We start from the raw sequence: 17,361 nt of genomic DNA on the forward strand, positions 1-17,361 counted from the left end.
TGGAATCTGAACTCAAAGACACCACTGAAGGTAAATTTGTGAAACTGATTTTGTTCTGTCAGCAAGCTGCTCTGAAACAGACGAAAGACGCTCTCAGATTTGTTTGAATGTTTGTCATGGATGTGGAGCTGCAGGTTTGGATCTTCAGGTTCTACAGTGTGTTTGTTGCCGCAGTCGAGTCTGAACGTTTCCTCGCAAACCTCCCTGATATGTTTCTATAAAGACCGAAGATTCACAACCAGACCAGCTCAAACAGGAAGCCACTGCCAAAAGTGCTGGTTGACAGGAAGTGACCACCGTGAGACGGTGTATCATCTCTAGTCAACAACTCTCTGTACTTCTGATCTGTAACGTTGACAGGAAGTGACCACCGTGAGACGGCGTATCATCTCTAGTCAACGACTCTCTGTGCTTCTGATCTGTAACGCTGACAGGAAGTGACCACCATGAGACGGCGTATCATCTCTAGTCAACGACTCTCTGTACTTCTGATCTGTAAATATTCTAAATTCGAATTTAAATTCGAATTTGAAAAAAAAATGGACCTTCGAATGTGGAAATTGATATTCGATTGTGGAGAGAAAAAAAAACACCACCGCAGCTGTGTCCTCTTTGCGAGTGGGCGTTGGCCTGGGCCGCTGCACCGAACGCACTGCATAAGGCCACACCGCCTGAGGAGGTGCTGCGAAGTGCAGCGCACGAGCCGGAGCATTTCCGTTCACATCAGACGCGCATTTCTCCATGCTGGTTGACAAGCGGTTCTACTCCCAGCTGTTGTCTCCGTCACCCGGCTTGACACATTCACTTGCGCAGAAAATAGACCAGAGCCGGCCATGAAGCTGCGCGCCGCGGCACAGCCAGTGTGGATGACGCAATCGGTTAACATGGGCGCCGAAAGGAAACTGGCTTCGCTTCGAGGCGCTTCGAGGCTCTTTGCAGCGCTTCCACAAGCGGCGTGGCCTGAGGGGTCAGAGAGGGGGGCGAGCGAGAGGTCCACGGTCGTTTATAACGTAATGTTATAGATAATTGTTTTATGTGTTTTAATGTGTAGGTATGTAAATGTTTCCAAAGACGTTTATGTTGAACTAAAAATACCTACAAGTAGTTATGTTTCCTTGTATTAATACATATACAAGTATGTTTCCTTGTATTGGTTTGCCCTCTTGTGGACATAATGCGAAAAAAAAATCGAATGGTTCGAACCTATGAGTTATTTTTAGAAGGAATATTCAAATGTCATTTTTGAGCAATTTTGACAGCCCTAGTTGACAGGAAGTGACCACCATGAGACGGCGTATCATCTCTAGTCAATGACTCTCTGTGCTTCTGATCTGTAACGTTGACAGGAAGTGACCGCCATGAGACGGCGTATCATCTCTAGTCAACGACTCTCTGTGCTTCTGATCTGTAACGTTGACAGGAAGTGACCACCATGAGACGGCGCATCATCTCTAGTCAACAACTCTCTGTGCTTCGTTCTGATTTGCAGCTTTTCAGACTTATTTTGTGGCTGAATATAATTTGTAGCTTCTTAAAATCTGAATGAGGATAGTGATAGTGAGATACTGGCTACAGTGATGAAACAAAACCAGCATCAGATGGACTGTATTCATAATCAATACGCCACAATAATATAAATAACCAGCGCCAATTCATCAGTCAATGAGAATGTGTGTGTGTGTGGGCGGGGCATAAGCACATACAGCCAGCAGCAGCAGCGACCCACCGTCTGACACCGGCACACCGTGAGGACAGAAACAGAGGGCTCTGTGGGGACGGAGCACCTGCTGCAGCAAGCCAACACGCCGTCTGTGGTCATTTTGACTTGACCAGCTGACTTCACTACAAGCTGATTGGCTGTTGAAACAGGTGACGTGCTTTAAAACCAGCCGCCGGCCATTTGACCAGCTGAGTGTCAGGTGACACCATCAGCCAGATTGAGTCGAGCTCAGACCGGCCAGTTCACACTGCTGACACTTTTCTCTGTGACGTTTTGTCTTGTAGTGAATCGTCGGTCTGAACTATCGAGTCATAACTGAAGATTTAAGTGTTTGTTTACAGGTGAGACCATACAAAGGATGGATGCTGACTGGCTGCAGAGACTGATGTCACTGATTCTGTGGACTGCTAGGTTAGCCTGTTAGCTTGTTAGCTCCTGTAGTTTCCTGCCAGTGTCACCTGGTGGATTTTGGTCTAACTGAAGCGTCAGTTTTGGCTGCTCTCAGTCTGACTTGGACTTGACTGCAGCTGTCACATTATAGTGTGTGTGTGTGTCTGTGTGTGTGTGTGTGTGTGTGTGTTACATGAATGTCCACATGATAAACTCCACAGCAGGGGGCACTGTGGTGCAGGGACACACGTCTGTCTTACAAACACTTTGCTTCAGATTAAAAGTGCGATTCTTTGAACACATTTTAGAAACAGGTGCTGAACTCCTGCAGCTCCACCTGGAGGCCGACGCCCCGCCTCCAGTCTGTTACATCAGCCAGGTGCAGCCCGAGGTTTCGGTCATTATCCCCTCCCGCTCCTCCTCCTCTGTTTGATTGGCAGCCAGCGGCTCAGACGGAGGACTCGCGGGCGGTTTTGGAGTGCAGAGCTCCGGCGCGGCTCAGGAAGGGGAAGGTGGTGCCGAGGCAGCCAGAGGCCACTGTGAGACCCAGACTGGCCCAGGCGCAGCAGATGGACCAGCCGTAACCATGATCCACGTCTGCCGGCAGACCGTAGATGAAGGGGGGGTTTCTGGAGAGGTCGTAGGTCACGCTGGCGGCGTATGTACACAGAGAGATGGTGCAGAAGATCCCTGAAAAAGACAGGAACAAGAAGCTCTTTGAAACATTCAGAAGGACTCGACGTGAGGTCACCTGACTACATTTCCATGGTAACAGATGCTGCAGACCTCACCTCTTCAGAGTGAGTATTAATGATCATATTCTCTCTGCTCCACATACACTCTCAGCTGACGTTAGAAATGTAAACATGTTACATCAGTGATGACATCACACCACGCCATGCACAAACTGTATGTAGCATGTTGCCATGGGAACCAACAAGCCTTCCGCTGGCAAAGCAGATAATGAGAGTCCAGTTTGATTTCATCAGCAAGAAATATTCAACCAATCACAGTAAATATTATTATTTATTATTTATTATTATCATTATTATTATTATTATGGGAGAGAGCTGCGGCGAGAGCTTCTGTCAGTTCGTAAACAGACTGATACAATAAAAACATTCACAAACATGTCACACCTTCTTTACGAGCCAAATCTCTTCATGCCGTCGCTCTGTGTCAGATAAGGTTTAAAACACCTGGACAACACAGACAGCTAAGGGACGCTGTCGTGGTACCTGTGACCTCCCACCGGGTTTATTTAATCATGTTCATGTGGCAGCACGGTGGAGAAGTGGTTCACACTGTTGCCTTACACCTTGTTCTCCCCGTGTCAGCGTGGGTTTCCTCCAGGTGCTCTGACGTGTTCTCCCTGTGTCAGTGTGGGTTTCCTCCAGGTGCTCTGACATGTTCTCCCCGTGTCAGCGTGGGTTTCCTCCAGGTGCTCTGACATGTTCTCCCTGTGTCAGTGTGGGTTTCCTCCAGGTGCTCTGACATGTTCTCCCCGTGTCAGCGTGGGTTTCCTCCAGGTGCTCCCACATGTTCTCCCCGTGTCAGCGTGGGTTTCCTCCAGGTGCTCTGACATGTTCTCCCTGTGTCAGCGTGGGTTTCCTCCAGGTGCTCTGACATGTTCTCCCCGTGTCAGTGTGGGTTTCCTCCAGGTGCTCCGACATGTTCTCCCTGTGTCAGCGTGGGTTTCCTCCAGGTGCTCCGACATGTTCTCCCTGTGTCTGCGTGGGTTTCCTCCAGGTGCTCTGACATGTTCTCCCCATGTCAGCATGTGACACAGTGCGTCTCAGGTGTGTATCTCAGGACATCAGGTATCAGAAACTAATATGACGTGAACTTGTCATGAAGCGGCAGCTGATTGGTTCCCAGACTGCATGTTGGCCAAAAGGCTCTGCCTCTCCACACAGACTTTTTACCTGCAGCTCGAACGTGATTGGTCCATAAAACTCAGACAACAAGAGAAACCTCCCATATTACCTTCAGATGTCGACATGGCGAAGTACTGTGTGTGTGTGTGTGTGTGTGTGTGTGTGTGTGTGTGTGTGTGTGTGTGTGTGTGAAGGGGTGAATGAGATCAGATTTCATGTGTTAATAAAGTTTATCAGCTGTTACCTGCCATGAGGAACAGCAGACCAGAGACATGCTGCGTCAGACTCTCCTCCCAGAAGAACCCCACTGACGCCACGATGCTCCCACAGAGCAAGACCGCTGCCGCCATGCCCAGGAAGCCTGCCGTGATGCGCCGCAGGTCTACACACATTATACACACAGTACACAGTAGCTGTTGGTGTTATTGTTGTTGTTGTCATGACGGTGCATCTCTCTGTGTCTCACTTCAACAGGTTCAAAAGTGTGACATGTGACACGTGTTGCCAACACACGACCATGATCTATTCTTATTTATTAATGTATTTATTGTGTCTGTGTGTCTCCACGTCTGCGTCTCTGCATCTCTGCATCTCTGAGTCTGTGTCTCTGCATCTGCATCTCTGCATCGCTGCATCTGCACCTCTGCATCTGTGTCTCTGCATCTCTACGTCTCTGCGTCTACATCTGTGCATCTGAGTCTCTGAGTCTGCACCTCTGCATCTGCATCTCTGTGTCTGCGTCTCTGCATCGGCATCTTTCCATCTGCATCTCTGCATCTCTGCATCCGCATCTCTACGTCTCTGCATCTGCATCTCTGCGTCTCTGCATTTGCCTCTCTGCATCTGTGTCTATGTCTCTGCATCTGCGTTGCTGCATTTCTGCATCTCTGCGTCTCTGAGTCTGCCTCTCTGTGTCTGCGTCTCTGCATCTCTGCGCCTATATCTCTGCATCAACATCTCTGCGTCTGCATCTCTGCATCTGCATCTCTGCATCAACATCTCTGCGTCTGCATCTCTGCATCTGCGTCTCTGTGTCTGCGTCTCTGCGACTGCTGCAGGTTAAAGGATGTGTTTTCTCATCACTTCTTGCAGCAGAGGAAACAATGACTTCCTGTTGTTGTGTGTGTGAATAAAAAGTGCCCTGATTTTCTGCATTAATGTAACAGACTGGACTAAACTTGACAATACACACACACACACACACACACACACAGGTCTGTCAGTAATGAGTGGTAAACGAGCAAACAGAAAGAGTGTTGCCGTGGTAACCACCTCCTGATCACCCCCCTACTGTCCCTCTGTACTGTTACATAACACTGTCATGGCATGTTTCCCTGGCAACGGGTGACACGCAGCGAGGAGAGCTGCAGATTTATGAGTGCAAAAAGACTCCGACATTAATTCTTCAATTTATCATCCATCAGCAGTAATCTATAATCAATGATCACTCATTTGTCAACAACAACCTGAAATCAGTCATCTGTGATCTCCAATCCGAAATCAATAATCTATGATCAATAATCAATCATCTGTGATCTCCAAACTTTAATCAATAATCCATTTCATACAGTGTATATAATAAATAATAACAGTTCAAACCATAGTAAATAATCTATAATCAGTAATTTATGATCTATGTTCATCAATCTAATAATAACAATAATAATAATAATCATAATAATAAGTAATAAATAATGATAATAATAAATAATAGTGTGTGTGTGTGTGTGTGTGTGTGTGTGTGTGTGTGTGTGTGTGTACTGACGCAGCAGGTGCCACTCGTCCTGTTGGATGGTTCTGGTCAGGTTCAGAGGGATGTTCCTCAGTCTGATTGGCTGAGAGAAGTGATACTTGACAGCTTTGCAGCGATCTGCGATACCTGCAGAGAAAAGCCACACAGGTGAGATTGTACCTGAGCCCACCACCACAGCTCCACCCGTGACAGAGGCAGAGTAATAACAGAAACAAACACAGACTGTACAGACACACACACACACACACACACACACACACAAACACACACATACATTTTAATATAAAGCCGATGATGTCAGATAAATATCTGAGCAGCAGCACAGCTGTAGACCTGTCATTATCATTATTATTGTTGTTATTGTTGTTGTCGTGGTACCTGAGGCCTTCAGATGTGACTGACTGTATGACACCAGCTGTCACATGTTGTCATGTCTCAGTGTGGATCAGAAGAGGGTGTGACGGAGGCTGTGTGGTCGTGGTGCCGCAGGGATGGATCTGATCTGATCTGATCTGAGTTCAGCCTGCAGTCTAATGCAGTGGAATGATATGTGACATCATGTCATGTGATTGGGGGTGCTGTAATCTGATGTGTGGTCCGGCTGTTCTCTGCTCACCGACACTTTGACCTCCAGGTCTCAGCTCGGCACACTGCCACACACTGCAGAGCTGAAAACTGCAGACGTCATGGTGACCGGAGAGCTTTAAATCCTGCGGAGACGAAGCCCAGTCAGAGGTTCTGCTTCTGCTCTGCTGCTACCAGTCTGAAACCAGTCTGAAAAACCAGTCTGGAACCAGTCTGAAACCAGTCTGAAATCAGTCTGACACTAGTCTGAAACCCATCTGGAACCAGTCTGACACTAGTCTGAAACCAGTCTGAAACCCGTCTGGAACCAGTCTGACACTAGTCTGAAACCAGTCTGAAACCAGTCTGTCACCAGTCTGACACCAGTCTGAAACCAGTCTGACACCAGTCTGACACCAGTCTGGAGCCAGTCTGACACCAGTCTGAAACCAGTCTGAAACCCGTCTGGAACCAGTCTGACACTAGTCTGAAACCAGTCTGAAACCAGTCTGTCACCAGTCTGACACCAGTCTGAAACCAGTCTGACACCAGTCTGAAACCAGTCTGGAGCCAGTCTGAAACCAGTCTGAAACCAGTCTGACACCAGTCTGAAACCAGTCTGAAACCTGTCTGGAACCAGTCTGACACTAGTCTGAAACCAGTCTGAAACCAGTCTGACACCAGTCTGAAACCAGTTTGAAAAACCAGTCTGAAAAACCAGTCTGGAACCTGTCCGACATCAGTCTAAAACCAGTCTGAAAAAAACAGTCTGGAACCAGTCTAAAAAAAAAAACAGTCTGACACCAGTCTGACACCAGTCTGAAAAACTAGTCCGATAACAGACGGAAAGCCAGTCTGAAAATAGTTTGAATACCAGTCTCAAACCAACCGTAAGACTTGTATAGCTGACACTTTTCACACACTGTCACACCGACCATAAGACTTGTATAGCTGACACTTTTCACACACTGTCACACCGACCATAAGACTCATACAGCTGACACTTTTCACACACTGTCACACCAACCATAAGACTCATACAGCTGACACTTTTCACACACTGTCACACCGACCATAAGACTCATACAGCTGACACTTTTCACACACTGTCACACCGACCATAAGACTCATACAGCTGACACTTTTCACACACTGTCACACCAACCGTAAGACTCGTACAGCTGACACTTTTCACACACTGTCACACCGACCATAAGACTCATACAGCTGACACTTTTCACACACTGTCACACCGACCATAAGACTCATACAGCTGACACTTTTCACACACTGTCACACCGACCATAAGACTCATACAGCTGACACTTTTCACACACTGTCACACCAACCATAAAACTTGTACAGCTGACACTTTTCACACACTGTCACACCGACCGTAAGACTCATACAGCTGACACTTTTCAAACACTGTCACACCAACCGTAAGACTCATACAGCTGACACTTTTCACATGCTGTCACACCAACCATAAAACTTGTACAGCTGACACTTTTCACACACTGTCACACTGACCATAAGACTCATACAGCTGACACTTTTCACACACTGTCACACCAGCCGTAAGACTCATACAGCTGACACTTTTCACATGCTGTCACACCGACCGTAAAACTCGTACAGCTGATACTTTTCACACACTGTCACACCAACCATAAAACTTGTACAGCTGACACTTTTCACACGCAGTCACACCAACCGTAAGACTCATACAGCTGACACTTTTCACATGCTGTCACACCGACCGTAAAACTCGTACAGCTGATACTTTTCACACACTGTCACACCGACCATAAAACTTGTACAGCTGACACTTTTCACACGCTGTCACACCAACCATAAGACTCATACAGCTGACACTTTTCACACGCTGTCACACCAACCATAAGACTCATACAGCTGACACTTTTCACACACTGTCACACCGACCATAAGACTCATACAGCTGACACTTTTCACACGCAGTCACACTGACCGTAAGACTCATACAGCTGACACTTTTCACACACTGTCACACTGACCATAAGACTCATACAGCTGACACTTTTCACACGCAGTCACACTGACCGTAAGACTCATACAGCTGACACTTTTCACACGCAGTCACACCGACTGTAAGACTCGTACAGCTGACACTCTTCACATTTCACACACTGTCACACTGACTTTAAGACCCGTGGACTTGTGCACTTGTGTGGTTGAGTGAGGTTTTGCGGGTTTAAATTACAGTTTAAATTAAAGGACCAACCTTTGATACAACAATTACGTTGACGTCATGAGGTCTATGGTGATGAAGGTCACTGTTAAGGTGGACTGTTAAGAAGGACTGTTAAGGCAGACTGTGGACTGTTAAGATGGACTGTAAACATGCAAAAAACACTAAGCCATTACACATGACTGACACATATGTGTCAGGTGGCGGTGGGTGATGTCATCAGAGATTATGACATGTCAGTCAACTCTCAGTGGATAACAATCATCCACCATCGTTTTTAATCATGTTAGATTTCTTCATTTATGGGTTGTTTGAGATCGTGATGTAAATATACTGTATAGATATGATTTGATATGATGTTTATGTGAGACACAGATACACAGATACAGAACGAACATTTGGAGATGGGTTACCATGGCAAGAGGTCAGCTCTGCCAACGGAACTACAAAACCACAAAGTCCTACTGCACACTGATACGTCATGTACTGTACCTGAAGTGGACACCATAACCCATAATCCATCATCAATAATTCAGTGTTATAACAGTATGTTTACTTCATACATGTGATAACAAAGATCTGTGACTGAGACAAAAAATGTGAAACATTAAGAGTTGAACAGGGTCCGACATTAATGGTTGCCCGAATGACCGGGGCAAGTAAAAATAGCCGGCGGGCCAGCAGACCCTGCACAGACATGCCCAATCGGGCAAGCAGCACCGACTCGGACACTCACACATACTGGACAGCCTCTCAGTCCTTACCCGCTAACGTTAGCTCATGTAGAACACAGGTACCACACAGAAACTTTTACAAAGGGTCATAATGTGCTTCTAGTGACTGTCAAATCGCCAGCTAAAGATGTTTTAAATGTGGACACGGAGAGCAGAGCGAGAGATAAAAACAGCATGCTGCCTGCTCTCATGGGACAAAGATCCTCTGAGAAGAAAGACGGTTCTCTCTGCTCTGTCGCCAGGAACAAACTGGGAGGCAAAGATCCTCTCTGACGAAGAGGGTTCACTTTGCTGCAGGTTTCACCAAAACGTTTTTTTTTGTTTATTTCTTTTAATAAATTGAACACACACTAAAGAACATACAAGATCCTGTAGAGAATTAATACATATAATACAATACAATAAACATTATCAAATTAAATGAAGGAAGATGATTTTTTTTAAAGGCAAATTAAATATTGGAGATTTATGTAAAAATATATAGAGACATATAAATAATTATATAATTAAAAATACGTAGGCTATGTCAGTTGAATACTCCTGTCAGTGACCCTGACCACTGGCATATGAATAACATGGCAATATGATGTGAATATGATGATGTAACAACATGATGTAATTACATGATGTGAATAATATGATGTAATAACATGATGTGAATATGATAATGTAATAACATGATGTGAATAATATGACGTAATAACGTGATGTAATAACATGATGTGAATAATATGATGCGAATAATATGATGTGAATATGATGATGTAATAACATGATGTGAATAACATGATGTGAACAATATGATGTGAATATGATGATGTAATAACATGATGTGACTAACATGATGTGAATAACATGTTGTAATAATATGATGTGAATATTATGATGTAATAACATGATGTGAATAATATGATGTAATAACATGATGTGAATACCATGATGTAATAACATGACGTGAATATGATGTAATAACATGATGTGAATAACGTGATGTGAATAATATGATGTAATAACATGATGTGAATAATATGATGTGAATAACGTGATGTGAATAATATGATGTAATAACATGATGTGAATAATATGATGTGAATATGATGTAATAATATGATGTGAATAACATAATGTTACAAGATAATGTAAATAATATGATGTAATAACATGATGTGAATAATATGATGTGAATAACATGATGTGAATAATATGATGTGAATAACGTGATGTGAATAATATGATGTAATAACATGATGTGAATAATATGATGTGAATATGATGTAATAATATGATGTGAATAACATAATGTTACAAGATAATGTAAATAATATGATGTAATAACATGATGTGAATAATATGATGTGAATAACATGATGTGAATAATATGATGTGAATATGATGTAATAACATGATGTGAATAATATGATGTGAATAGCATGATGTGAAAAATATGATGTAATAACATGAAGTGAATAATATGATGTGAATAACATGATGTAAAAAGATGATGTGAATATGATGTAATAACATGATGTGAATAATATGATGTGAATAGCATGATGTGAAAAATATGATGTAATAACATGATGTGAATAATATGATGTGAATATGATGTAATAACATGATGTGAATAATATGATGTGAATAGCATGATGTGAAAAATATGATGTAATAACATGATGTGAATAATATGATGTGAAGAATATGTTGTAATAACATGATGTGAATAATATGATGTAATAACATGATGTGAATAACGTGATGTGAATAATATGATGTAATAACATGATGTGAATATGATGTAATAATATGATGTGAATAACGTGATGTGAATAATATGATGAAATAACATGATGTGAATATGATGTAATAACATGATGTGAATAACATGATGTGAATAATATGATGTAATAACATGATGTGAATATGATGTAATAACATGATGTGAATAACATGATGTAATAACATGATGTGAATAACATGATGTAATATGACGGAATAACATGATGTGAATAATATGATGTGAATAACATGATGTGAATAATATGATGTAATAACAAGATGTGAATAATATGTTGTAATGATATGATGTGAATATTATGATGTAATAACATGATGTGAATAATATGATGTGAATAACATGATGGATTAACATAATGTGAATAACATGATGTGAATAATATGTTGTAATGATATGATGTGAATATTATGATGTAATAACATGATGTGAATAATATGATGTGAATAACATGATGTAATAACATCATGTGAATAATATGATGTAATAACATGATGTGAATAATATGTTGTAATGATATGATGTGAATATTATGATGTAATAACATGATGTGAATAATATGATGTGAAGAACATGATGTAATAACATGATGTGAATAATATGATGTAATAACATGATGTAATAACATGATGTGAATAATATGTTGTAATGATATGATGTGAATTTTATGATGTAATAACATGATGTGAATATGATGTAATAACATGATGTGAATAATATGATGTAATATCATAATGTGAATAATATGATGTAATAACACGATGTGAATATGACGTAATAATATGATGTAATAACATGATGTGAATAATATGATATGAATAACATGATGTAATAACATGATGTGAATAATATGATGTAATAACGTCATGTAATAACATCATGTGAATAATATGTTGTAATGATATGATGTGAAGAACATGATGTAATAATATGACTAATATGATGTGAATAACATGATGTGAATATGATGTAATAACATGATATAATAACATGATGTGAATCATATGATGTAATAACATGATGTGAATAATATGATGTAATATCATGATGTGAATAACATAATGTGAATAATATGATGTAATAACATGATGTGAATAATATGATGTGAAGAACATGATGTTATAACATGATGTGAATAATATGATGTGAATAACATGATGTCAATAATATGATGTAATAACATGATGTGAATAATATGTTGTAATATGATGTGAATTTCATGATGTAATAACATGATGTGACTAATATGATGTGAATAACATGATGTGAATATGATGTAATAACATGATGTGAAAAACATGATGTGAATATGATGTAATAACATGATATAACATGATGTGAATCATATGATGTAATAACATGATGTGAATAATATGATGTAATAACATGATGTAATAACATGATGTCAATAATATGATGTAATAACATGATGTAATAACATCATGTGAATAATATGTTATAATGATATGATGTGAATTTTATGATATAATAACATGATGTGAATAATATGATGTAATAATAAGATGTAATAACATTGTGTGAATCATATGATGTAATAACATGATGTGAACAATATGATGTAATATCATGATGTGAATATCATGATGTGAATAACATGATGTGAACAATATGATGTAATATCATGATGTGAATAACATGATGTGAATAATGTGATGTAATAACATGATGTGAATATGATGTAATAACATGATGTGAATAATATGATGTAATATCATGATGTGAATAACATGATGTGAATAATATGATGTAATAGCATGATGTGAATAATATGATGTGAATAACATGATGTAATAACATGATGTGAATAATATGATGTAATAATAAGATGTAATAACATGATGTGAATAATATGATGTAATAATAAGATGTAATAACATGATGTGAATGATATGATGTAATAACATGATGTGAATAATATGATGTAATGACATGATGTAAATAACATGATGTGAATAATATGATTTGAATAAAATGATGTAATAACATGATGTAATAACATGATGTGAATAATATGATTTGAATAATATGATGTAATAACATGATGTGAATAACATGATGTGAATATGATGTAATAATATGATGTAATAACATGATGTGAATAATATGATATAACATGATGTGAATAATATGATGTAATAACATGATGTGAATAATATAATGTAATAACATGATATGAATAATATGATTTGAATAATATGATGTAATAACATGATGTAATAACATGATGTAATAATATGATGTAATAACATGATGTAATAACATGATGTAATAACATGATGTGAATATGATGTGAATAATATGATGTAATAACATGATGTGAATAACACGATGTGAATATGATGTAATAACATGATGTGAATAATATGATTTGAATAATATGATGTAATAATATGATGTAATAACATGATGTGAATAATATGATGTAATAACATGATGTGAATATGATGTAATAATATGATGTAATAACATGATGTGAATATGATGTAATAATATGATGTGAATAACATGACGTGAATAATATGATGTAATAACATGATGTGAATATGATGTAATAACATGATGTAATAATATGATGTGAATAACATGATGTGAATGATATGATGTGAATAATATGATGTAATAACATGATGTGAATATGATGTGAATAATATGATGTAATAACATGATGTGAATATGATGTGAATAACATGATGTGAATGATATGATGTGAATGATATGATGTGAATAACATGACGTGAATATGACGTGAATAATATGATGTAATAACATGATGTGAATGATATGATGTGAATAATATGATCTAATAACATGATGTGAATATGATGTGATAATATGATGTGAATAACATGATGTGAATATGATGTGATAATATGATGTGAATAACATGATGTGAATAATATGATGTAATAACATGATATAATAATATAATGTGAATAACATGATGTAATGTCAGGGAGCTCATTATCAACATTATATATAAACATAATGAAGCCGTATCGATGTAACATTAACAATGTTATTGTATACAGTGTATACATTAATTTATATGTTATGTATATGTGTGTGTGCACGGTCCGTGCAGACTGACCCCGGTCGATGAGCTTATCGATATCCGGGTCCAGGCCTTTGAAGTAGCACTTCCTCCACAGGCCAGAGTGCACGGAGAACAGCGGCCTGCCGCACTCGGTCTCCAGGATGCCCAGCCCCAGGATGGCCCGCCAGTTCTCCAACAGCTCCTCTTCTTTGCTGCCCACATGCACGGGCTTCATCAGCGCCACGTCCCGGTGCCGAGCCCCGCCGCTGCCGGTGTCCACCAGCGGGAGGTGGTAGATGGGCATCTCCCGGTTCTTCTGGTCGTTGGAGTCGGATCCGTGACGGTCGCAGTTGTCCTTGTGTCTGCGGGTGTCGGTCTCGTACCAGTGGTCGGTGGAGATGGCGGTGACCAGCAGCAGCAGGGACAGCACGCTAAGCGCGAGGCTCACCGCGGACACCGTCACCGTCACCGGCCGGGCTCTCTCCATGGCCGGGACATGGACCGAGACGCTCCCGGAGCAGGTGCCGGTGCCGGTGCCGGTGCTGCCGTTCGTTCTCTTCCCGCCGCTGTTTCCGTTACTGGGCATCTTCTGCTTCCATCCTCGTGCCCGTCAGCCGTTCCCCGTTTGCCCTCGAGAGCGCGTTGTCATGCCGACTGAGAGACCGTCAGAGGTGCGTCAAGGTGACGGCAGGAAACGCACGGCAGCACCGGAAGTTCAGTGACACCGCCTTCAAAATAAAGCACACACACACTCACACACACACACACACACACACACACACACACACACACTGAGCAGCTGCTTACTAATAATATTAAAACCCTAACAACAACAACAACAATAATAATAAACAATAATAATAATAATAATAATAATAATAATAATAATAGCCTACTAATAACAATATTAATAACAGCGTTAATAAACATCCACAGATGAGGCTGGAGCGTGTTAAATATTAACCCTTTAATGACTGGACTGATCTGTGTAAACCTGTGTGATGTTCATAAAGTTTTCTGTCATCAGCTGGTCAGTGTGACCGTCGCTCTGTGATCGGAGCGTTGTCCTGTCGTCCACGACAACACATGCAGACATGAAGACATAAGGACAAAGTGTCTCTGTCTTCAGTATCGTCTGTCTGATGAGACACTGCCACATTAATCATCAACAGAGTTCAGTTATTATTATATAGTTCTTTTTTTTATTGGTGAAACAGAGTGACATACAAACAATAGACAATAATAGTATATGGATGGGGCATATTTCAATATTTGAATGAGGGGCAAATGTCCATGTTATATGGCTTAGACAGGGTGGGGTATGGCGTGAATAATGAGGAGAGAAAAATAAGTAAACAGAATAAAAAGCAAACATATAGATTAATTTGAGGCATTAGGGTTGTAGTGATGAGAAGAGAAAAAATAAAAAATAATAAATAAATAAAAAATAAATACATAAATAAACAACAACGCATAATATAACATAATGTTACGTGATATGAAGAGATATATAATAATATATTACAAAAAATATATATTATGATATAATACACAGTATAATATAACACATTATGATGTAAAACAGTATAACATAAACATAGCAAGATATAATATAGTGTGATGTGATGTATTGTAGTGTAATATGAAGTAATATGGTATGATATACTCGTACTCGTACTCGTACTCGTACTCGTCGTCCTCCACTTATCCGGATCCGGGTCGCGGGGGCAGCAGCCTCAGCAAAGAAGCCCAGACAGTCCTCTCCCTAGCCACTTCTGTCAGCTCTTCCGCGGGAACCCCGAGGCGTTCCCAGGCCAGCCGGGCGATGTAATCCCTCCAGCGTGTCCTGGGGCGGCCCCGAGGTCTCCTTCCAGTTGGACACGCCCAAAACACCTCGAAAGGGAGGTGTCCGGAAGGCATCCTTACCATAAGCCCGAACCACCTCAATGGAGTACTCCAAGTCCCTCCCGGATGTCCGAGCTCCTCACCCTATCTCTAAGGCTGAGCCCAGCCACCCTGCGGATGAAACTCATTTCGACCGCTTGTACTCGCGATCTCATTCTTTTGGTCACTACCCAGAGCTCGTGACCATAGGTGAGGGTTGGAACATAGATCGACCGGTAAATCGAGAGCTTCGCTTTCTGGCTAAGCTCCCTCTTCACCACAACGGACCAGTTAAGCACCTGCATCACTGCTGACGCCGCCCCAATCCACCTGTCAATCTCCCGCTCCATCCTACCCTCTCTCGTGAACAAGATCTCGAGTATTTAAACTCCTCCACCTGAGGCAGGACCTCCCCGCCCGACCTGGAGTGGGCAATCCACCCTTTTCTGGCTGAGGACCATGGCCTCAGACTTGGAGATGCTGATTCTCATCCCAGCCGCTTCACACTCGGCTGCAAACCGCCCCAGTGAGAGCTGGAGGTCACTGTTCGATGGGGCTAAGAGGACCACGTCATCTGCAAAAAGCAGGGACGAGATCCTCCTGTCACCGAACCTGACACCCTCCACCACTCAGCTGCACCTAGAAATTCTGTCCATGAAAGTTATGAACAGAACCAGTGACAAAGGGCAGCCCTGGCGGAGTCCAACCCTCACCGGGAACAGGCCACATGAACCAGCCTTGTGCTCCTTCAGTACAGGGACTGGATGGCCCTTAGCAAGGGGCCACCAACCCCATACTCCCGGAGCACCCCCCACAGGATGCCCCTGGGGACACGCTCATAAGCCTTCTCCAAATCCACAAAACACATGTGGACTGGTTGGCGAACTCCCATGCCCTCTCCAGCACCCTGGCGAGGGTAAAGAGCTGGTCCACGGTTCCGCGTCCGGGACGAAAACCACATTGCTCCTCCTCAATCTGAGGTTCAACTATCGACCAGACCCTCTTCTCCAGCACCCTGGAGTAGACCTTACCGGGTAGGCTGAGGAGTGTGATCCCCTTGCAGTTGGAACACACTCTCTGGTCCCCTTTCTTGAAGATGGGGACCACCACCCCGGTCTGCCACTCCAGAGGCACTGTCCCCGATGTCCACGCAATGTTGCAGAGGCATGTCAACCAGGACATCCCTTCAACATCCAGAGCCTTGAGATATCCAGGGCAAATCTCATCCACCCCCGGGGCTCTGCCGCCGCGGAGTTGCTTCACTACCTCGCCGACTTCTTCCTCACTGGAATATTTGTTGGTGGGATTGACTAGCTCCTCAAAGTATTCCTTCCACCGCCCAACGATGTCCCCAGTTGA

At 41.7% G+C, this 17,361-nt stretch overlaps 1 protein-coding gene across 1 annotated transcript; it reads right to left on the reverse strand.

Moving 5' to 3' along the window:
- Nucleotides 1-1,863: 1,863 nt before the first annotated feature.
- tmem178a (transmembrane protein 178a) lies at nt 1,864-14,794 on the reverse strand. The gene is made up of 4 exons (XM_049571700.1): nt 14,173-14,794; nt 5,753-5,866; nt 4,232-4,369; nt 1,864-2,800 (listed from the first exon to the last, which is right to left on the reverse strand). The coding sequence occupies exons 1-4, from the start codon at nt 14,702-14,704 to the stop codon at nt 2,559-2,561; spliced, it is 1,026 nt and encodes a 341-aa protein (XP_049427657.1). The 5' UTR covers nt 14,705-14,794; the 3' UTR covers nt 1,864-2,558.
- Between the last annotated feature and the right edge of the window lie 2,567 nt (nt 14,795-17,361).

The sequence above is a fragment of the Epinephelus fuscoguttatus genome, linkage group LG3, assembly GCF_011397635.1.
Source record: "Epinephelus fuscoguttatus linkage group LG3, E.fuscoguttatus.final_Chr_v1".
NCBI lineage: Eukaryota > Metazoa > Chordata > Actinopteri > Perciformes > Serranidae > Epinephelus > Epinephelus fuscoguttatus.